Source organism: Podarcis bocagei, assembly GCF_964188305.1.
Source record: "Podarcis bocagei genome assembly, chromosome: 7".
NCBI classification, from domain to species: Eukaryota; Metazoa; Chordata; class Lepidosauria; order Squamata; family Lacertidae; genus Podarcis; species Podarcis bocagei.
Window position 1 is genome coordinate 69469944 of NC_138132.1, and position 23217 is coordinate 69493160.

The 23217-nt window shown below is 42.9% G+C and overlaps 1 protein-coding gene and 2 long non-coding RNA genes across 3 annotated transcripts; 1 reads left to right on the forward strand and 2 right to left on the reverse strand.

Moving 5' to 3' along the window:
* Positions 1–1420: 1420 nt before the first annotated feature.
* Positions 1421–7527, reverse strand: LOC308591066 (arylacetamide deacetylase-like 4). Its single transcript, XM_081201623.1, has 4 exons — positions 7284–7527; positions 4886–5102; positions 2925–2988; positions 1421–2404 (listed from the first exon to the last, which is right to left on the reverse strand). The coding sequence occupies exons 1-4, from the start codon at positions 7458–7460 to the stop codon at positions 1630–1632; spliced, it is 1233 nt and encodes a 410-aa protein (XP_081057749.1). The 5' UTR covers positions 7461–7527; the 3' UTR covers positions 1421–1629.
* LOC308591189 lies at positions 7423–16138 on the forward strand. The gene is made up of 3 exons (XR_014010040.1): positions 7423–7527; positions 9931–10018; positions 15746–16138. It is a non-coding gene; the product is annotated as an uncharacterized lncRNA (long non-coding RNA).
* LOC308591194 lies at positions 15189–22749 on the reverse strand. The gene is made up of 3 exons (XR_014010047.1): positions 22653–22749; positions 15312–16114; positions 15189–15281 (listed from the first exon to the last, which is right to left on the reverse strand). It is a non-coding gene; the product is annotated as an uncharacterized lncRNA (long non-coding RNA).
* Between the last annotated feature and the right edge of the window lie 468 nt (positions 22750–23217).

The following is a 23217-nucleotide window of genomic DNA, read 5'->3' on the forward strand; positions in this document are numbered from 1 at the left end:
CTATTTGGTGCCATAGGAACTGGAATTTGGTGTTTCATGCTATATAAAAATCTCTATCAAGCTGCTGGGAGGTGTTATCAGAAGAGATGATGTGAGGTATTATCTACACGTAGGTGACACCCATCTCTTATTCCCTAAGCTATTAAACATTTCTATTAAGCAGCTGAAAGTTGTCAGGAGAGATAGAATCAGGGATAATCTACATGTGGGTGACACCCATCTCTATCACTCTGTTCCATCTAAATTACACCCAAAAATCCTTAACATGTGGCCATTCAACTTCTGCTGACAAAACTTCCAATAAAGGAGGTTCCACTGCATCTGAGCTAATCCATTCCAATATTGATCAGCTCTAACCCACAGAAAGTTATTCCTAATGTATACTTCGAATCTCCTTGCCTATCATTTGAATCCCTTGGTTCAAGTCCTACCCTCTGAAGTAGCAGAAAACAAGCTTGCTCCATCTTCCATGTGACAGCCCTTTATATATTTGAAGATGGCTACTATATCACCTCTCTGTCCTCTTCTCCAAGCTAAACATATCCAACTGCATCAATGATTCCTTATAAGGCTTGGTTTCCAGACCCTTGATCATCTATGTCTTCCTCCTCTCTACACATTCCAGCTCATCACTATCCTATTTAAATTGTTCCAGTTACAGGTAGGTAGCCGTGTTGGTCTGCCATAGTCAAAATAAAAAAATTCCTTCCAGTAGCACCTTACAGACCAACTAAGTTAGTTCTTGGTATGAGCTTTCGTGTGCATGCACACTTCTTCAGATGCACAGTGTATCTGAAGAAGTGTGCATGCACACGAAAGCTCATACCAAGAACTAACTTAGTTGGTCTTTAAGGTGCTACTGGAAGGAATTTTTTTATTTTGACTATTTAAATTGTGGCACCCAGAACTGGACATAGTCCTCCTGGTGGGATATGGTCAAGGCAAAATGGAGTGAATCTGTTACTTCTCTTGATATGGAACTATACTTCTGTTGATACAGCCTAGAACAGCATTAGCAGTGCAGATCTCCAGCCAACCAATAAGTACTAAAATGGAAATAGAAGGGTGAGTTGTCCATTTACAAAATTCATATATAATGATATAATGGTACCTCGGTTTTCGAATGTAATCCCTTCCGGAAGACCGTTCAAAACATTCAAAATCTGAAAACTCAGCACGAAAGCCTGAATACAGAAAACTCAATACACAAAACTCAATAGGGAATCTACATGGCACACCTTACTTCGGAGGTAAGTTTGGAAACCGAAGCATTTACTCCCCAGTTTATGGTATTTGAAAACAGAAATGTTCATCAACTGAGACGTTTGAAAACCGAGGTACCACTGTGTTAGTGAAAACAATAGAGAAATGCATTATATTAGAGCAAATGGCTTAGAATCATGTGTATATTAGTCAAAACTCCATACGAAGTAAAAGTATTTATTACGAAAATTTCACACTAAAGTGCTGGTGAATTTTCATGAGCAACTCCCTGCTGCCCCCAAGAACCACAAATCACAACAGAATTGTGGAGAACTGAATATAAGATTGGAAAAATGAGAAACTATCAGTAGCTGAAGTTGGCAGATCCCTCCTTATGAATGACCCACAAATTCAAGAGATTTGCTCTCATAAGTTTTTGACAAAATCTATGATGCTGTCCATTAATTCAATTGCAGCGGGGAATGTGAAGACACCTGAGTCAAAGAGGCTTATCACCCCATGAAACCCATTCTCAACATGGAACCAGCTAACTTTCACCCCATTGTCCTCCAGACGTTTCTTGTATAGCAGTCCATCGTCTCGTATTATGTCGTACTCACAGCTCACAATTAGGGTTTCAGGAAGCTTCTGGATGACAGAGTCCTCAGCAAAAAGGCAAGAAATATCAGGTTCCAATAGCTCTCGCAATTGCCTATAGACTTCAGGTTCATAAGGAGCAAGTGGGACTTGTTTGTAGCCTCTCACCTTAAATCTCTCTGGGAGGTTGTCCGGACTCACCCACTTCCCGTATTTCAGCCTCATTGAATCTGGCACGTGAGAGCCCTTCAGGAGCTGGCCTGCCAAAGAAGTGTCCTTTCCAATATACTTCAGACCAAAGTAAACAATACTTTCCCGGAACAAGATGGGCATTGAGTTGTTCTGTTGATGGCAAGGCAGGTTGATGTCCATAGCCTGTGTATTAGGATAGATGAGCACTTGAGCCCGTAGCTTTGGAAGGTCTGATCTCTCCACCAATTTCTGGGCAACAACAGTAGCATAATGGCCCCCCGCACTGTCCCCACCAACGATGATCTTGGAAGGATCCACCCCATGGGAAACTGCATTTTGAATTAAGTGTATGGTAGCAGCAAGGCAGTCCTTGTACTGAGTGGGAGGAAGATGTTCAGGAGACAGGCGGTAGCTGCAGAATAAAACAGAAGCAAAGAGGTAAGCTTCCAGAACCTTTTCCAAACACTTTCATGATCACATAAGAACACCAGAAGGGCCTGCTAGATCAGGCTCATGGCCATCTACTACAGAGCCTGCTGGATCAGTTATAGCAGATACAATGCAGGTGACAGTCAGCTGGCTTATGCCCTTAAAAACCGACTTTACCAGCTAGCAAAAGAGTGTAGGGAACGCTGGGGAAGAAGAACCGTGCAGGATTGGATCCAGCTGGTGGAAGACCATTTGCCACTTGCAACTTTCCCTCCTGCTCCTGTTTAGATGCAGGGGGTATTTCCCAGTGTCTTCCTGATTGTATGTTTAAAAGCCCTAACTGTACTGGTTAGCTCTAATTTCCAATCACACGTTGACAGCTTTCATGGGGAGCCTCTTTCTCCTGCAGGGAATATGGCAAGGGATGCCACCAACAAATACAGCAGCATGCTGGGCCCCTACACTCTTTCCCTATGAAAGGCCATGTGGTTGTGTTTACTTACCCAACAGACACAACCACTGAATCAGTCTCCTTGGCAATCTTGCTGCAGACATCTTGGTAAGACTCTAGCAAGATGAGAAGGAAATTTTAAATGGGGAGGTAATTATCTGCTGCCTCCAGTCTTGCCTTAAAAAGCACATTTTTGAACAGCAGTCTTCCGATACATAATGTATTTGTACATCCAATTTTTACTGACATAAACCTTTCTATGCACATGTGCACATCACGCAGCTCAAGTACTGCATTGTAAGATTCTGAGAACTGCAACTTTGGAAGTATGAGTGACTTTGGGTTCACAAATTGTTTTGCAAAATGCCAGTTGGATAGGTTCACCTATAAAAGAAAAGTGAATCAAATTACACCTCCCTCCCCCCCCAAAAAAAGTTCAGGTATGATGGTGTTTCTAAGATAGAGAAGCCATCAATAACATATAAACTAACAGGTGTTTTCTGGTGTATTCTAGTGTGTCTACAAAGTTCTAAAGGTAACAGAAATACAGCTGGGCTGAGCTCAGTGAATTATCTGTCTCTCAAGATCGAACTACCCCAAGGACTGAGGCCTCATGTTATTCATTCTTTTCCTTCTGCACTTTCTCTCTCAGGGTGGATCTACATACAGGGGGAAAACACACACGCTATAAATAAGACAGAAATTAAATTGGTATAACAAAAGAGAAAAAATCCCTATGGAAAATCGTGTTTTAAAATTTCCTGCTCTCTCCCGCCATCTGGTGTTGCATGTCTATAACGCATTCAAAGCATTGTTTTTTGACTAATATAGCTGAGTCTTTATTCTATACTGATTTTACTTGCTCTGTGTATATAGTACATTTAAGTTTTATTTTCCTGTTATATTTTGCTGCAACTGGATTGTGAAGAGACTTTCATCACAGGGATCTGGAATTGTAGCATCAAGCTTTTTTTGCCTTAGTAAAACTTTACTAATGAAGTATACTGAGTCTGAGTCATTGTGGAACCCCGTGTCTTTCTGGAGCTGTCTACACTGCTGACCCCACCATGCCACTCAGGTTGAGTGGGACATGAATTTTGACCAAAAAAGCCCGCTAGCTTTAAGAGATATGTGGCACAAGTCCAATGGTTTGCAACCTTGCATTTAATTAACATGTTATAATTTGTGTGCAAACTTAGGCCAATTTTCAGAAACAGAAAAAAACAAATTGTTATCAGAACCTCTGAAATCCCCACCTCAAAAAAATCTCTCCAGTCATCATGGTCAACATTCAGGGATAATGGCTGTTGCATTTCAGGAAGCCAGATCTGCAAGGGGCACGGGTGTCCCCCCAAGCTCCCCACTTCATCCTACCATTCCTTCCTCCCACAGTTGCTACTTTACAAGTTGTAAATGGGACTTGTACCCAAGAGTGACACTGTTAATTGGGTCAGATGTGGCCAGGGGTGGCCAGGGGTGGGAAGGTGGCTGTGTTGGTAAACGGAGCGATCAAGAGCAGCAACCTCGAGTTATTATATACATGTTTGTGAACCTCTTTGAGGTTCTATAAAATCAAGTGGTATTTGTATTTTATAAAATGAATCAGCAGTGGGGCGGGGCTCTGTCCCTCCCCCAGGGGCTGCTTGCTGTAGTGTAGCTCCCCTTATCCCCAACCATTGACCAGTAGAGATGTGAAATCTGGGACACCATGATAACTAGAGCCTCTTTTTCTTTGTTTCTTCTGATTGACATAAGTCACCATATCTGCATATAAGTCAACATACGGTAAACCAAAGCATACATGTGCCCCTTTTCTCTTCAGGAACTACCACCAACACTCTTTTATTTCAGCTCCGTAAACCATGGGTTTATTGAGTTTAATGGGGCTTGCCTCATTAAACTCACATTAAGGCTCTTACCTAGTGCTTTTTTTCTAGAAAAATAGGTACCAGTACTCGCCATGAAGTTTTACACTTTTTAACAACAACAACAACAAAAAGGCACTGCTCTTACCAATGCTCCCAATCATCCCAGCACCTCCATGAAAGAACACAAATCCTTTCCTTGGGCCAGCAGATGGTGTTTTGGGCTGATAGACCCTCACAGGAACCCCGTCAAAATGCAGATCTTTGGCAGAGAGGCTGGGATCCATTCTTGGATTCCGGAAACTCAGGAGGAAGCGGGTAAAGGCAAACTGGCTGCAGACACCCATCAGTTCAAGACACCTCGCCTGTCAGACAAAGGAAAAGTCTCATGAAAACAGTGCCTACAAACTGCATCCTATTCACCATGGGGTGTATCCAACTAATTCATTCAATCGAACAATCAATATTTATGACAGTAATCAGCCAGCGTAAGTATCCAGCTTTTGTTGTTGTTGAGTCGTTTAGTCGTGTCCGACTCTTCGTGACCCCATGGACCAGAGCACACCAGGCACTCCAGCTAAGTCCTACTTAAAGTAGACCCATTGAAATGAATGAGCACATGTTAGCCATGTCCATTATTTTCAATTGGTCTGATTAGAATGGGACTATCATTAGAGGCAGCCCTGGGTCACAATGAGTGATACAATGGTTGACTTGATGCTGAAACTCAAAAGCTTTCCTAAACCATGGTTTATTTAGCCACCCCGACCCAGACCAGACACCAACCAAGGTACAGATGCAAAAGAAGCCAAGCTTTGGAGAAACAATCCACAATCTGCTTGTTTGCCTATGAGACAATTTGTGGTTTGGTAAAGAAACCATGATGTAAACAAACCATGGCTTAGTGTGAATAATATATTTGTCTCTGTTTGTATCCCTCTATCGGATGAAAAGAAAGCCCTTTTTTAAATTTTATAAAACATAATATCCTAATCTCATCATCATCAACAACAAGCAAACTCATTGGTTTTACTGATTTTTTTTGTATGTTGTATTAAGCAGTATATGAATTACTTAAATATATAAACTATTATTAGTAGTATAAAATACAAGATAAAAACACAAAAAGTTGTTCTTGAGATGTAGAAGGTATTAAGATTAAAAAAGGCAAAACCAAACTTTTGGTAAAAAATATGAATGATGAGAGTAAAAATAAGTTACTAGATGTGTCAGGTCCACAGATTGAAAGGAATGTCAAGTATCTAGGTGTATGGTTAGCGGCAAATAATATAAAACTATATAAAGATTTAAAAGCCTGGGAAGTATTTAAAAACCTGGGAAGATATTAAAAGAAATTTGCAAATTTGGGACAGAATTAAACTTTCACTGTTACGTAAAGTGTCAACTATAAAAATGAATCTATCGCCAAGAATGTTATTTTTGTTTCAATCAATTCCAGTGATTGGCAAGACAATGTATGGCAAAAATATATTTCTAAATATATCTTGCAAGAGGCAAAACTGAGAATAAAATACCAAATATTGATAGATGCAAAAGTGAGAGGAGGTTTCGCCCTGCTGGATATGAGATTATATTATGAAGTATCTTGTCTTTGTTGGTTGACAGAATGGATGACATTGGAGAACCCACATATCTTAGATTTAGAAGGTCTTGGTAATAGTTTTGGTTGGAACACCTATTTGTGGTAAAAGGTGAAAGAACACAAAGGATTAACAAATCACATAATTAGGGAAAAAATTATAGAGCCTGGGATAAATACAAAAACTGATTTGAGACAAAAACACCACTTTGGCTCTCACCATTGGAAGCCATAGCAGTAAAGAAAAATAATATGATAGAAGGTTAGACAATTTATAGAAATTTATTAAAACAAGAGGGAGGAGAGATATACAATGAATTGAAAAAGATGTTTAAAATAACATTTGTTTTTTTAAAAACCAGAAGCTTTTCTTCTGGGAATTATAAGGGTAGAACTATCTAAAAAGTATACAAATTTATTCATGTATGCGACTACAGTGACAAGAATGTTATTTGCCCAAAAATGAAAAGAAGAAGAAGTCCTGACGAAAGAAGAATGATTACAAAAACTCATGGACTATGCAGAAATGATGAAACTCACCATAAAAATAAGAAATCAAGATAACAAACTTTTTATAACAGAATGAAAATGGTTTATTGAATGCGTACAAATACGTTGTAAGCATTGGCAGGATTATTGTAATAAACTGCAATTTCATAAGAGTAAATAATTAAAGCAGATGAATAAAAGAATACATTAACGTAATTTAGAATATAATATACAGGAAATGTAAAAAATAAATTTAAGGAACCACAGAAAGAGGAAGAAGGAAGTTCAGTTTTGAAACATTAAAATGACTGTAAAACTATTGAAATTTATATAAATGAAAATCATTTTTTAAATAATAATAATAATAAAGATTATCATCATCATAATTTTTAAATCACATTTTACATAAGAATGTAAGAATAACATCACATAATGGCTCATCCAGTCCCCAACTTACCGCAGTAAATGCAGTAATGGCAGTACAGTGAATGACCCGAAGCTTTAATGGACTGTCAAATCCAGATGGGATTTTACTACTGGAAAGATCATAATAAATTGCAAAGGAGAAGAGCAACAGGAAAAGAATTCCTATAACTCCAATCACCCCAAGCAGGAGACCCAGAAGAAGCTCCATTTCACTGTTCCAAAGAGTGCAAGGGAAACATTGAGTCTACACTGCCAGAATTTCTACTCCACCCAAGGTATCCACTCTACTTAATTGTCTGTAGGCTGGTTGATGAAGTAATTATAAATTAGCACACATACTTCCAGGAAGAAATTTCATCCATCCAAACACTACCAGCAATTTAATGGGTCTTAGCAGTAGCACAATGTGTGGTGTTCTTTTCAGGATAATGAAGTCTTTAGTCAGAAATGGTGGGAGTAGTTGTTGAATATTGAAGAGGACTAGTGTGCAATGCCCGGCCCAAGATTTCCTACTCTTCAGACCCGAGTCCCATTCCTACCCAGAGTTCCCCAGGGTGGAACCTAAACCCTTGTATTTTCAAAGCATGGGCTCTTCTCTTAAAGGCACGGTCCTCATAGCGAAATGCAAGTCCATGCTAAGATGAATTATACCCAAGACTATCGGATTCCAGATATGTTATTATTAATTTAGCGTATTTCTTAACACCCCCACCTTTACCATGCCATATTTGTAAACGTGTGTTTCCTATCTTTCAGAAACAGGATGTGGAATTAAATTGCATGTATGCCAAGGGGGGAAAAAATCTTCTGCATGACATAATTGTTGGTAATTATGGCTGCAGTCATGATAAATGCCTTTTTTCCTTTTAAGGTACTGAACTTCAATACAGCCAGGAAGTGGAAGAGGGCTTTGAATCCTTCTGATTCTTCCCCCTTTATGTCCCCCTGTCAACAGGTCTTAAAGGAGTTCTTGTTGTTGCTGTTGTTGCTACCATCCACACACGAATTACGACAAGAAGAAACTCAAAATATCACAAGCACAGGAAGTAAACCACAGATTGCTAGAGGAAAAGGGCAGGATTATTCCTGCCTTAATGTCGAGCTTTGCACCGAACAGGGCCATCTTTACGGGGGGGGGTGCAAGGGGTGTGGGGCACCTGGGCATTCATTTTGTTGGTTTTGGCCCGATTTTCTAATCCTCTGGAATCCTGATTCTAGGAGCTCCCCCTCCTTGTTTAGTGCCATCTGCAAGGTGGATGGGCATCATCTCTATTCCTTCATCTTGGTCATTTACCAAGTCATTGAAGAAAAAAACGGTCCAGCATCCACTTCTCACAGCATTCAATTAGATGCCTATGGGAAACATGCACAAGACATGAGCATAAGAGCACTTTTCCATCCTGCAACTTCCAGCAACTGATATGCAGAAGCATTGCTGTTAGTAGCTATTGGTGGCATGTAACTGGCTACCCTAGAAGTCCAGGAATACCAAATACATCAGCCAGATTACTGGCTGCAGTTCTGTTTAGAAATTGTAAAAAGGTAAAGGTACCCCTGCCCGTACGGGCCAGTCGTGTCCGACTCTAGGGTTGTGCGCTCATCTCACTTAAGAGGCCGGGGGCCAGCGCTGTCCGGAGACACTTCCGGGTCACGTGGCCAGCGTGATGAAGCTGCTCTGGCGAGCCAGCACCAGCGCAGCGCACGGAAACGCCGTTTACCTTCCCGCTATAAAGCGGTACCTATTTATCTACTTGCACTTAGGGGTGCTTTCAAACTGCTAGGTGGGCAGGAGCTGGGACTGAAAAATGGGAGCTCACCCCGCCACGGGGATTCGAACCGCCGACCATACGATCGGCAAGTCCTAGGCACTGAGGTTTTACCCACAGCGCCACCCGCGTCCCAATTGTATAGCCCCCATTTTCAAACATCTGCATGAGTTGCCAGTACATTTCTGGACCCAATTCAAGGTGCTCAGGTTGGTGTTCACAGCCCTACATGATTCAGGCCCCAAATACCTGCATGACTGCCTCCTTTGCCCATCTAGTAGGGCAGGGAACTCTGAATCTCAAGGTGGTGGGTTCAAGCCCCACGTTGGGTGAAAGCTTCCTGCATGGCAGGGGGTTGAACTAGATTACCCTCATCGTCCCTTCCAACTCTACAATTCCCTACAGGCCCTTTCAGGTGTTAAGGTGGGCGAAGGGGGCTCTCTTGGTAGCTCCACTGCCCTCAAAAGCTCAGGGGGCTTGTACAGGGCATTCTCTGTGGTGGCCCCTAAGTTGTGAAAATTTCTCCCTGCAGAGGTTCAACTGGCACCTTCAATAGAAATCTTTCAGGTTCTTCATACTTCTTTGTTCTTCATACTTCAGGTGTATATTTTATGAACCCCACTTTATTTCTGTGACTGTCAATTGCTTTAAACTGTTTTTAATACTGTGCTTCATTCTGGAGCTTTGTGCTGCTCAAGACAGGAAGCTGGGTTAGACTGCAGATGTGTCAGAGGCATAATTTCCCTAGCTTGCATTTTGAAGGGTAATTATGCTATACAGGTCGCAATCATAATAAATAATTCCATCTATTTAATTTATTTAATGAAGGTAAACAACAATTACAGATGGTGAATGAAGTCAAAGCTACTTTATAACTTTGAGGGGGTAATAGTACTTTTTGCATTCTTATAGAACATGGACATCCAACACCGGCTACAGATTTGCAGTATTTTGGCATGTTTAAGATGTCTCATGGAACCACATAAAAATCTGAAGCAATGTGAGCCATCAGGATATATATTTTTGTGTATAATTTATTGAAAAAGGAAAAGTACAAGATTACAAACGTACAGATAAAACAGGAAGAAACAAGAAATGGTGCCCATGTAGAAAACAAAACAGAACAACAACAAAAATGATATATATCAGGATGCATGCAATAGTATATGAGATACTCATCTGTTACATTGAGCTGCTCAAGGTTTATTGGCAACTGTGTATGAAAACTGGTATGTAATTTAAAAATATAATTTATTCATTAAATTCATTTGCCACCTGTCAACAACAGGGCAGCATACGCCAATCAAAGCAATGCATACAATGAAACCATACCAATATACTGATTTTTTAAAAAAATACTCTGCTTTTACAAAAAAACAAAAACAAACCAAAAGCCCATGTTTAATATTCAAAATGTCCAAGAGCAGGGATCTGGACTGTGCTGAGAACGTACTGACACCAGCCTTCAGGTGGGACATGGGGGAACAGAGAACAGGGCCGGACCTTCCATTTGGCAGAGTGAAATGACTGCCTCAGGTGGCAGATTCAAGGGAAGCAGCAGCAGCACATGGCTGTCCCTCCTGTGCCTCCCAATGATTGCTCTGTGGCTGCTCAGCCTGTCTTGGGAACCCAACTCTGGCTTGCTGCCTCGGGTGCTGTGGAGGATTCTATCCCATCACCAGTGCAAGTAAGATTCAGCTACCAGCCCAGCTGGCTCCTGCCCCTGAAATGGGAAGGGGGTGCCATCTTGAAGCGGTAAAATGTATTGGGCAGGCCCTGGCTAAGGGAACAAACTTCCAGAAGAGGAGGAACAAACTTATGGCCCTCCAGATTTATTGGAATCCATCTTCCACCAGTTCGTTAAGGGTTCTTGGAACTGTAGCTCTCTGAGGGGTGAACTACACTTCCCAGGGTTCCTTGGGGGAAGCCATGTGCTTTTTTTTTTATTAATGTGAACTTCATGCACATCCCTAGTCCTGAATCTTCCCATTCTCCAGGCTTCATTGGATGACCCCCATTAGATTCTAATATCATGGGAACTTGGGGAATTTGCTATTAAGTTGAAATTTGCAAGATCTAGGACCAGCAATTAGGAATCGCAAGCTATGTGGAATCCAATAGCCAACCTATGTAGCTTGAAATTGCTTTGCCACCTTTGCAGCACCTTCTGCATGTTTTCCTGTGGTATTTTTAGAACTGGGGGCAATAATTCTCACCTCAGACCAGTAGTTCCAAGGAGGTGGGAGAACGTACACAGAAGGCTCAGTGTTTGGTTTGAACAAGGACGGCTCAGTTTGTCGATCAGCTACAAGCATGCCAGTGTTTCCGCACAGAAATAAGAAATGCTGCAAATTGGGGGGGGGGGGTAGGAAAAGAAAGGTTGGTTATTCAAGCACCAAGAAATCAGGTGATGCCATAATGACTGGTGTTTGTCTCGGAGGCTGGTTGAGAAAGAAAAAGACAGTGCTTTAAAATGTGGTACTGATAACATTAGAAGGAGGCTGTTCAGTGCAAATTTGCACACAGGTCATAGAATCATAGAACTGAAGAGTTGGAAGGGGCCCTGAGGATTATCTAGTCCTACCCCCTGCAAGACAGAAATATGCAGCTGTCCCATATTAGATAGAGAGCCAATGTGGTGTAGTGGTTAAGAGTGGTGGACCCATAATCTGGTGAACCAGGTTCGCTTCCCCGCTCCTCCACATGCAGCTGCTGGGTGACCTTGGGCTAGTCACACTTCTCTGAAGTCTCTCAGCCCCACTCGCCTCACAGAGTGTTTGTTGTGGAGGAGGAAGGGAAAGGAGAATGTTAGCCGCTTTGAGACTCCTTCGGGTAGTGATAAAGCGGGATATCAAATCCAAACTCTTCTACTCTTCATATGTGGATCGAACCCACAACCTTGGCAATATCAGCACCATGCTCTAACCAATGGCTCAAATCAATTTTACAATTTTCTTCTCTTTTCTTAGTGCTAAATGCATAGTCTTTAAAAACAAATCATTATTCAATGCCACTTTGTTATGTTTTGAGCCTTCAGGGCCCAGGCAGCATTTAAATCAGCCTATGATTCTGTCTCACAGATCCTGGTGCTCTACAGATGTTTTGTCTCCAGGGAGACAGCTGGAGCTGATGGGGGCTGTAGTTCGAAACCTCTTGAGGACACCAAACTGCGGAAGGATGATTTGAAAGTATCCCAAATTCACCTTAATAGACCCTGCATCTTAGCTGCAGTTGCAATGGTCCACTGATGTGGTATCTATTGCTTTCAAGGTCAGAAATGCCCTTTTCAGGTCCGGATGTTATACAGCTCTCCTAGCTGCACCAATGTACAGTGTACAGCTGCTATCACACAGCACCAAGGTGGAGAAACTCATGGTTCTCCAGCTGTTCTTGGACTCCAGCTCCCATAAACACCAGCCAGCAGGGCCAATGGCCAAGGATGATGGGAGTTGTAGTCCAGCAACATCTGGAAAACCACTGTTGCGCCACCAGTCACCTGGGCTGTGGTGTTTTTCATGCTCATTAGAATTTCTCATCCTGACATTTTTTTTGCAGATACTGACCTACGATTTCAAAGTATTGGTTCTAGTACTGTTGCTTTGATTGGCTTAGCTAGTTGTATTCTCTAGAACTCCTAGGTTGACTTTGTTGGGGGGGGGGGATGCTAATCATTTGGCACACTCTAGGAGCTGAAATGAATAAATAAATAACACTGAAAAAGCCGGCTGACATTTGTGATCTGGCTGTCAGATGACGTTCAGAATTAAAGCATTCAAATGAAGGTTCGGAGTTGCCTTTTCACCAAAGATCAGTGATCTTTTTAGATTAGTTCAAGGACTTTGTGGCAATGTTTTATGGGGGGAAATGTAGGAATTAAGCTCAGTTTTGCAGAGGTTTGTTCACAGTATACAAATGTTTCTCAGTGACATGGCCGGCTATTGTGGTTTTGATGTCAAGAGGTTATGAAATTAAGTCCTGCCTTTTTCTGCCTGCATTGCAGAAGCAGTCAAGTAGAGCAGGTAAGGAGGAAGGGAGAGAGGGGAGCAGCACATCTGGGTAAAAGGTGAGGTGTCATAACTGGTACTGTATACAAGATGGCTAAGGCTCTCATGCATTCTTCTGTGAGCTGTTTCCCTATATTGTGTCTCTATTCCAGGAATCCCTGTATTGCAGTCAAATTATACAGACTTGTGTGATGTGTAATTAAGCAAGTATGTGTGGGCAGAACAGGTCAAATTTTATTTGGATACTTGGTAGGTAGTATGCAGTGTTGCAACAGGACAGATTGCTAGGCAGCTATGAGAGTGATTGGGTGCTTGAAGGAATTGAATGAATGCTTCTGCAAAATTGTTCCATATAAGATCTGGTATTGTTCATGGGACTTAATTCAGTATAGTTATCATTCAGCTGATTGGTAAAGGTAAAGGGTAAAGGGAACCCTGACCATTAGGTCCAGTTGTGGCCAACTCTGGGGTTGCGGCACTCATCTCGCTTTATTGGCCAAGGGAGCCAGTGTTCAGCTTCCGGGTCATGTGGCCAGCATGACTAAGTCTCTTCTGGCGAACCAGAGCAGCGCACGGAAACGCCGTTTACCTTCCCACCGGAGCGGTACCTATTTATCTACTTGCACTTGGCAGGAGCAGGGACTGAGCAATGGGAGCTCACCCCATCACAGGGATTCAAACCACTGACCTTCTGATCGACAAGTCCTAGGCTCTGTGGTTTAACCCACAGTGCCACCTGCGTTCAGCTGATAGTTTTGTGTTAAAAGCTTTCCATACGCTCACTATAATGGATATAAGCTATTACAGTCGTACCTTGATTCTTGAACGCCTTGTACTCATACGTTTTGGGTTCCGAACACCAAAAACCCAGAAGTAAGTGTTCCGGTTTTCGAACGTTCTTTGAACCCAAACATCTGATGCAGCTTCTGTGGCTTCTGATTAAGTGCAGAAAGCTCCTGCAACCAATCGGAAGCCGCACCTTGGTTTTCGAATGTTTTTGGAAGTCGATTGGATTACGTTAGAGAACCAAGGTACAACTGTAACTGGGGAAAGCCAATAAATGTCCCTGTGTGGAGCTCCTTCTGAGGAGTCCCTCCCTGGACCACCTCCTGGACCAACCTGGGATCTTCAGATGAAGGGTGATATACCGTACAAATTTTAATAATGATGATAATGATGATGATGCAAAGTCCAAAAATTTTGCCTGGTTTCCAGTATTCTATTAAGTAAAGCTAGAATGTTTATAGCAGGCAATAATATGATTTTCACTCAGTGCACGTAGCCTATGTATGAGCCATACAGTTGCTGAGCATAGCTTCAGTGTGTGGTTTGATAGTGTGTATGTGTTTTATAGCCTCTGCTCTACCCCCTTGGCTCTTTCTCATGTTATCTAAGATTTATATGCTGCTTAATTAAAAAGGAAAAAAAATCTAAGTTGCTTACACGAAATAATACAGAATATTCAGAAAATACCAACAAATCTAAACTTTAAAAACAAGCAGGCATCAGGCAATTGTCAACATATGGATAAAATCAACAGCTCTGCATAACAAAATCACAGGACTGTCTACAGAGAAGAAAGACATAGCAGGCATCAGAAAGCTATCAATATCAATAGACAGGAAGTATGGGTGTAGAGGTGATGCAGCAATTAAAAGTGACTTTGTATCAGATGCAGAGCAAACATTGTGGGCAATTGTGAAAGTGCCGATTCCAGAGATGAAAGTGGTTGAGTGGGAACCTATTGGGGTGTGGTGATCGTCCAAGAAAGCTTCTCCAAAATTGTAGAGGGTTATCAGTGTTGAGGTTTATTGAATTTCCCCTGATAAGAAGTTGGCAGCTCATGCAGATCTTTGATGTGTTGTAATATGCTGATGGGGACCAGGGGGAGATCAGCAGCGGGGGAGGGGTGATCCACCCATGGGGGAGCTGTGGCGATCAGTGCACGTGGTGAGCTGCCGTCAGAGTCCGCCTGGAGGATGCAAGCCCCACGCTGCCTTTTCGGGTGCGCTGCAGGCCAGGCCCAGCGGTAAGTGCCAACCCCCGCGGTGTGCCATTTTGTCACACACACCCCTCAAGAATGACACCCGGGGTGGGCTGCATCCCCCAAACCCCCCTTCCTATGCCCCTGATGGGGGTCTCACTTCTGCCAGCAATTCTGCTAACTGCAATTTCCAGACCCAGCACAGTGGAAGCCCCACACGGAATGCATTGTGGTAATCCATTTCTCGGGAGCATAGTGATGTAGAAATTGCACACCTTCACACGTTTCCCCAAGAAATCACACACCTTCATATATTACCCATAAGGAACCTATGTTGATAAATGTGTTCCTAAAACCAGAAGTGTCATTATGTGCCAAAGAAAACCCACACCTGACTTTATCACAAAAGTTTGTCTTTATTTACTTTATTTTGCTGTTTGTTTTACATAAAGTTATTTGCCTCTGCAAACCTTTTATTTTACTATAAGTGTTTAGTTACACATCTTTAGAAGGATACAATCTCCATACATCTTATCTGAACTCAATAAAGAAATTGTAGAGAAACATCAATTGTTGTTAAGCAAACCATTGAAACAATGTATAAATATATATTCCATGTAGTTTTTGTTTGTAACTGTATTTTGGTCGTAACAAAAAGCAATGTATCAAAAGGGACTTGACCACAGATTTCCCAGAGGAGAAATCTTCTGTTCATAACCTTCTTCCTCTGCAATTCCAGGAACTTTGCATCAACACTGAGCCTGCAGCAAAGAAGAAGAATTAACTCCCATATCACACCCAGTTTCTAAAAACCGGACTCCAGTGTTTCCCTGGAATCCGACTATCAACCTACCTTTTAAACCCACCAGGACTCTTTTGCACCTACCTTGCCTGTCAAATGTAAATTAGTTTGCACCTGTGTGTTTTTGTTTCTGCACCCGTGTAATCATTTTTGGACTCCTCACCTATGTACCCACATATAACCCAATCTCTCACACCCACAACCCAAAAATGTGGTGTACCTACCTTACCATAGCAAATGAAAGTGTTACTCACCTGTAGATGGAGTTTTTTCCTTTTGCTTTGCCTTGGGGGTACCCAGTTGCAGCTGAAATAAAGGATCATAGCTTAAGGCTGCCTTGTTTTTGTCTCTTTGGTTGCTGGCTTTTCCAAACCTTGATATTGTAATTTTTCCATCAATAGGAGTCAACTCCTAGGGGCCAAGGTCCCTTTGACACAACACCACCCCCACAAGTTGATGGGCATTGCCATTCAAATGGTGTGTGTGTGCCACGTATTGTGATCGTGGGGCAGGGCTTAGCTGGGCCCTCTGAATGTTTTCTTCAAGTTGGCACACCTGGTTGAGAGTTACCAATGCCTAGACCAGGGGTCAGCAAACTTTTTCAGCAGGGGGCCAGTCCACTGTCCCTCAGACCTTGTGGGAGGCCAGACTATATTTTGAAAAAAGAAAAGAATGAATTTCTATGCCCCACGAATAACCCAGAGATGCATTTAAAATAAAATCACACATTCTACTCATGTAAAAACATGCTGATTCCCGAACCGTTCGCAGGCTGGATTGAGAAGGCAATTGGGCCGCATCTGGCCCCCGGGCCGTAGGTTGCCTACCCCTGGCCTAGACTAACATACCCTCCCACATTTCTCTGATGAAAATAGGGATGATGATAATAATAATAATACAATACCCAACTGACTGGGTTGCCCCAGACACTCTGGACAGCTTTGAACATGTATAAAAATGGAACAAAACATTACACGTTAACAAACTTCCCTATACGGGGCTGCCTTCAGATGTCTTCTCAAGGATGTATAATTGCTTATCTCCTTGGCTCGGGATTCGCATAACTCCATACCCTCCAACATTTCTCCAGTGAAAATAGGGACATCCTAAGGAAAGGGGGACACTCTGGGATCAAATCAGAAATTGGGGCAGATTCTGTAAAGCCAGGACTGTCCCTGGAAAACAGGGACACTTTGAGGGTCTGGACTAGTCTGGTCAAGCTATTCCAGTCCACGAACAGACAGGCTGTTGTTGCTGCCAAAGGCATTCATAGCCACTGAGGCACAGTTCCTATCTTCTAACCTGTCCCTAAAATGCCTATACTGTATCTAAATTTTTCCCCTCCATAGTTTCTGCAACTGTTTCTGTATGAGGCTCCAGTCACCACTAGATGGCTTCTAAGCATGGCAGATTGCAACAGAAGCAACAGATATTGCTAAACTTCTAATCACTTCCCAGCATTTGCCAGAACAAAACATACAGGGTCACTCCCACTCACTGCAGTGTTTTAATTGTCCTTGGTGCGTTTTGTTTTGTTTTGTTTTGTTTTGTTTTTTGTTTTGTTTTGTTTTATTAAAAAGGGCAAGATTCAGTCTTGCAAATGTGTAGCACTTCAAACATGGGTTTCTGTGTTTGCTTTGCACGATGCCAAGACCGGGTGGTGGCAACTCTGACAGTCATGTTGCTGTTTCTTGGCATTCAAGGCCAATCTGAAGTGAGTTGGTTGTTGTTTCATTTATGGTCGATTCCCACCCACCTCCACCATTTACATAGGTCTCCACATCATGCCAATCCTGAAGCTGAGACTCCAATACTTTGGCCAGCTCATGAGAAGAGAAGACTCCCTGGGAAAGTCCCTGATGCTGGGAAAGATGGAGGATACAAGGAGAAGGGGACGACAGAGGACGAGATGGTTGCATAGTGTTCTCAAAGCTACCAGCATGAGTTTGACCAAACTGTGGGAGGCAGTGGAACACAAGAATGCCTGGCGTGCTCTGGTCCATGGGGTCACAAAGAGTCGGAAACGACTAAACAACAACAGCAACCACATCATGCCAACTGCAGCTGCGCATCTGATGCTGGAGGATCCAGATCAGTGTTTCGCAAAGTGGATGATACCAGGGGGGTTACTGGAATGATCCAATGGGGCAGCAGTAGCCCCAGGTGCAATTGGGGGACATGGAATAAAAATAAGAGGGCGGTGGAAGTGTAAAGAAACAAGAGAAGAGAATAAAATTTTAAGAAACCATTCATACATGTTTCATCTGTTGTGTAATGGCGCTTACCAATTTAACATAAAATCATGGTGATTATTTTCCAAAGAAACACACAAAATGCAAGTTAACTTTAAAAAAGAGAAACCTGCTAAAAATAGCCAATCGTGGTGATTTTAGAATGCTGCTGCCAAAATAGAGCCGAACATTAATAAATTGGCAGCAGCGCCACCGGTTCATCCTTCTCATTGGGATTATCTTTAATGTTATTCATAATTTTTATTTGCATATTATCCTTTGTTGCCTTAATTTTCTGTGTGCGGTGTGAATGTTACTACGGTTGATTTTAATAAATAATTTTATCGTTTCAAGCTTCAACATGTCTTACTTACAACATCTTCTTTCATCACTATGTGGTAGGACATAGGTAGGAATACAGCAACATAAAAGAATGCAAATTTGTCATGGCAACTTTCTGTCTGTTTGCTTAAAGAAGGAAGATTTCCAGGGGGGCGCAGGGCCAGATTTAGGTTTGATGAGGCCCTAAGCTACTGAAGGTAATGGGGCCCTTTATAGGTCCAACTGTCCTTTGTCAACAACAAATTGTCACTGTTTTTTGTGTTGAATATATGCTATATGGTAATTTATGGACCTAATAGGTATCGAAAGCCATCTGCACATAACAACTAGGAGCCTACACAACACAAAACACTGTTCCTGTATGTAGGTTTTATTTTATTTGTTTTTTTATCTCATATTTTGGAAATGTACATCCAGGTTTTTCTCCTTTAATTTTTTTTTTTGGGGGGGGGCCAAGTGAGTGGGGCCCTAAGCTATAGTTTGTTTAGCTTATATGTAAATCTGGCGTGGGGGGGCGCTATTTTTTTTCTTCTAGTTGGCCAAATGAGTTTGGGAACCTCTGATCCAAATGGATGCCATGTAGCAACCTTTCCCCCATCTCAGCAGCCACAATATAAAGCAAGGGAGGTGAATCTTTCTTCAGCCCAAGGGCCGGATTCCCTTCTGGGTTACCTAACAAGGTCCACATGCCAGAGGAAGGCAGGGCCAGAGGCAAAAGTGAGTGGAGCAGCAAATGTAAATTTTACCTTTGTACAGGAAGAAGAAGAGTTTGGATTTGATATCCCACTTTATCACTACCCGAAGGAGTCTCAAAGCGGCTAACATTCTCCTTTCCCTTCCTCCCCCACAACAAACACTCTGTGAGGTGAGTGGGGCTGAGAGACTTCAGAGAGAAGTGTGACTAGCCCAAGGTCACCCAGCAGCTGCATGTGGGGAAGCAGAGACGCAAACCCGGTTCACCAGATTACGAGTCCACCGCTCTTAACCACTACCCCATGCTGGTTTTGACACGTATCCTCCACGCAGGCAAGCATGGGCTGATATCAGAGTTCCAAGGGCACACTACAGTCATGGATGAAACATTGGATGAGCATCTCCTCAATTCCTTCATGGAAGACATTTATAAAGATGTTGAACAACACTGGGACCAGGGCAGAACTCTGCAGCCACTGGCGGAAGAACAGGGGTGTGGGGGGAACTCAGCGCCCCCGGTGGCACTATCCCGGTGAGGTGCCATCGTGACCACACACCCCCCCCCCACTGGGCACCACACTCCCACAGCGGCACACCATGCCCCCAGCGGGACACACCACACACCTGCAGGCAGCGTGCCACGCCCCCGGGACACGCGCCAGCCACGCCTGCTCTCCATCCCCCCATCCCCCCCCCCAGAGCTTAAGGCTCTGCCACTGTCTGCAGCACCTCACTTGTCACTTTTTCCCAGGATGACAAGGAACCATGAGAGAGCACTCATTGAGTTCAGTCAGTCAGCTACAAATCCACCTAACAGTTACCTCATCCAGCCCGCATTTTACTAGCTTCTCCACAAGAATATCCTGGGGAATTTGGGGTGCAAAGCAGAACCAGTGAAGGGTGTGGCCTGGGGAGAACTTGGGAGCCAGATAGCTGCCATGCCTGAGGCTGTCCACGCCTGATATAAAACAGAGACAAACTGTAAAGCAGTCTTCCTCAAACTAGGCCCTCCAGATGTTTTTGGCCTCTAACTCCCATGATCCCTAGCTAGCAGGACCAGTGGTCAGGGATGATGTGAATTGTAGTCTCACAACATCTGGAGGGCTGAGTTTGAGGAAGCCTGCTGTAAAGGGTAAAGAGAAGGAAGCCCTGCTAGGATTCTGTATGTGCAGAAATGTAAGGAAGAAGAAGTTCCAACCAAAGAGGAATGGATAAGTGGGTTAATGGACTATGTATCTCAAATATTTCCATGAAGATAAGAAAAATGATATAATCCTGGCCATGGCAAAATTTCTCTCGGAGGCAGTAAGAATTAGAAATATTGGATAAAACACAGTGCCTGCCTAGTAATGTTTTTTTCTGTATTTCTGCTGTACTTTGCTTTTGAAATCACTTTTGCCAGTCTCTGGACCATAATAAAGAATGTTGTGTGTGTGTGTGTGTGTGTGTGTGTGTGTGTGTGTGTGTGTGTGTGTGTAGAACTGGCAAAAATAACAGCAAAATTAAGAAAATCTAATGGTGAGTGTTTAATGGAAGCCTTCTTCAGACAAGTTAAAGAAATGTTATAGTATGATGAACTCGCGAGAAGGGGACCTATGAGCAACGGAAATCATATCTATCAAATCATAACCACAATATCATCATCTACAATAGTGTGGTTATGATTTGATAGCTAGAAGACAGGGTGCAGAAGATATACAGCATACACGGGTGTGCACAGCTTGACCAAAACAGCCTTGTGGGCTACATGGAGAAGCCTGGCAGGCTGAATTAGGCCTGCAGGTCTGAGGTCCCCCATCGCTGTGTGTGTTTAATACAACAACAACAATCTTTATTACGGTCCAGAGACCCAACAAATCGTTACAAAGCAATATACAATTCATACAGCCTACCTCCAGGTTAAACAAGCATTTTGTTCAGAATATATGGATCATTGGTACTTGCAACCACCGATAAAAACTTTGCCACTGCTAAAGTTCTAGCATTTGTCAGGTCTTCCAATAGGAACCTGACATAGTGAACCTCTGATTTTTCCGGGAAAGGCACCAGCAAGGGTAGTATCAGTTCAACCCTTGCTTGCTCATATTTTGCACAGTGCAACAAAATATGTTTTATGGAATCAATGTCTTGAGCACATGAGCAATACAATTGTCCCAAATGTCTAGTGCAGGTTGAGAAATGATAGAGAAAAGACAGAGTGAAGCAACAGTCTGCAAGTCTGTCAATTTTGTAGTTAATTCCTTATTTTATATTCTCTTTTGTAAACAACATAGAGGTTTCAGGGGGGGGGTGCGTGTAACAAAAGATACAGCCTCTTGTTCAGGCATAGGCAAACTCGGCCCTCCAGATGTTTTGGTGGCTACAACTCCCATCATCCCTGACCACTGGTCCTGTTAGCTAGGGATGATGGGAGTTGCGGTCCCAAAACATCTGGAGGGCTGAGTTTGCCTATGCCTGCTCTTGTTCAACAGATAGACCTAACAGAGACTGGTGGAGTGCTCTGCTGGAAAGCATTACAGATTGACTTTCTAGGGCTGGGAATGGCAGTGTGGAGGCTGGAGAGCCCTTGTTAAGAACCTGTCTGAAGCAGCCAAACAAACAAGACAGGAGAGGCGATTGCAACATTGCTTCACCCAGATATCGCGCCGAGATTGCAAAAGAAATTTTGGTGTCGTAACCCTGTTGAACTAAAGCCTTGACATGAGGAGGAGATTAGCTTAAAGAACTCCTCTCCGTTGGGAATTTAAAAGCCCAGTTGCTTGGGCTAATCACTGTTGGGAGAATAAAAGCATTTTCATCCTGCTGAGCAGTAAATCCCAAAATAGTGGTCTCTTTGTGTTCCTTATCCAGGCTTGGAAAGCTCCCGATTGCCCTTGTGAATATCTTCATTTATGCTTAAGAACATAATCGTAGAATTGTAGAGTTGGAAGGGATATCAAGGGTCATCTAGTCCAACCCCCTGCAATGTAGTACTACTGGCAAGCCAGGAGTCTCACCTCTTATATTTGTGCAGCTGGTTCTTCCTGCCTAAGTGCAGAAGCTTGCATTAGTCCTTATTGAAATTCATTTTGTTAGTTTTGGTCCAGTTCTGCGATCTGTTACGGTCATCTTGAATCCCGATTCTGTCTTCTCTGGCATTAGCTCCCCTCCCAGTTTGGTGTCATCTGCAAATTGGATAAGCATCCCCTCCATTCCTTCGTGCAAAACGTTTTTAAAGGTGTTGAACAGCACTCCACTTGTCACTTTTTTCCAGGATGACGAGGAACCATTAGTGAACACTCATTGGGTTCGGTCAGCCAGCCAGCTACAAAACCACCTAACAGTTACCTCATCTAGCCCACATTTCCCCAGCTTCTCCACCAGAATATCCTGGGGGACCTTGTCAAAAGCCTTACTGAAATCAAAATACACTACGTCCACAGCATTCCTCTGATCCACCAAGCTTGTAACTCTATCCAAAAAAATGAGATTTGTCCGGCATGACTTGTTTTTGAGAAAGCCATTAATCACAGCATCATTTTCTGTTTAATAATATGTTCTAGGACCTTTCCTGGTATCAATGTCTGGTTGGTACTTACCTGGGTCTTCTTCTTTTCCCCCCTTTTGAAGATGGGAAAAACATTTTCCCACCTCCAGTCTACAGGGACCTCAGCTGTTCTCCAAGAATTCTCAAAGATCATAGACAGAGGCTCTGAGATTATATCCACAAGCTGCTTTAGTGCCCTTCGGTGCAACTCAACAGGCCCTGGAAATCTGAATTCCTTTAAAGTAACTAGGTGTTCCCTCGCCACCTCTTTTCCTATCTTGGACTTCAGCTCACTCCTTGCATTCTGTGGCCCACCTAGTCCTGTTCTCACAGTGGTCCCTCAGATGCCCCAATGAGAAGCCCATGAGGAGGACCTGAGCACAGCAGCACTATCCCCTTCTTTGGTTCACAGCAACTGGTATTAAGAAGTATTTCTGCCTCCAACTGTGTAGGCAGATCATAGCCATCATGACTAGTAGACATCAGTAGTGTTCTACTCCAGTATCTTAGGCTGAACACCTTATCATGTGGAACCACCAAGGTCTGTACTTGCCTCATTTTCAAGCCTTCCGAGTTGGTGACCATCACTGCCTCCCAAGGGAGCAAGTTGTGTAGTT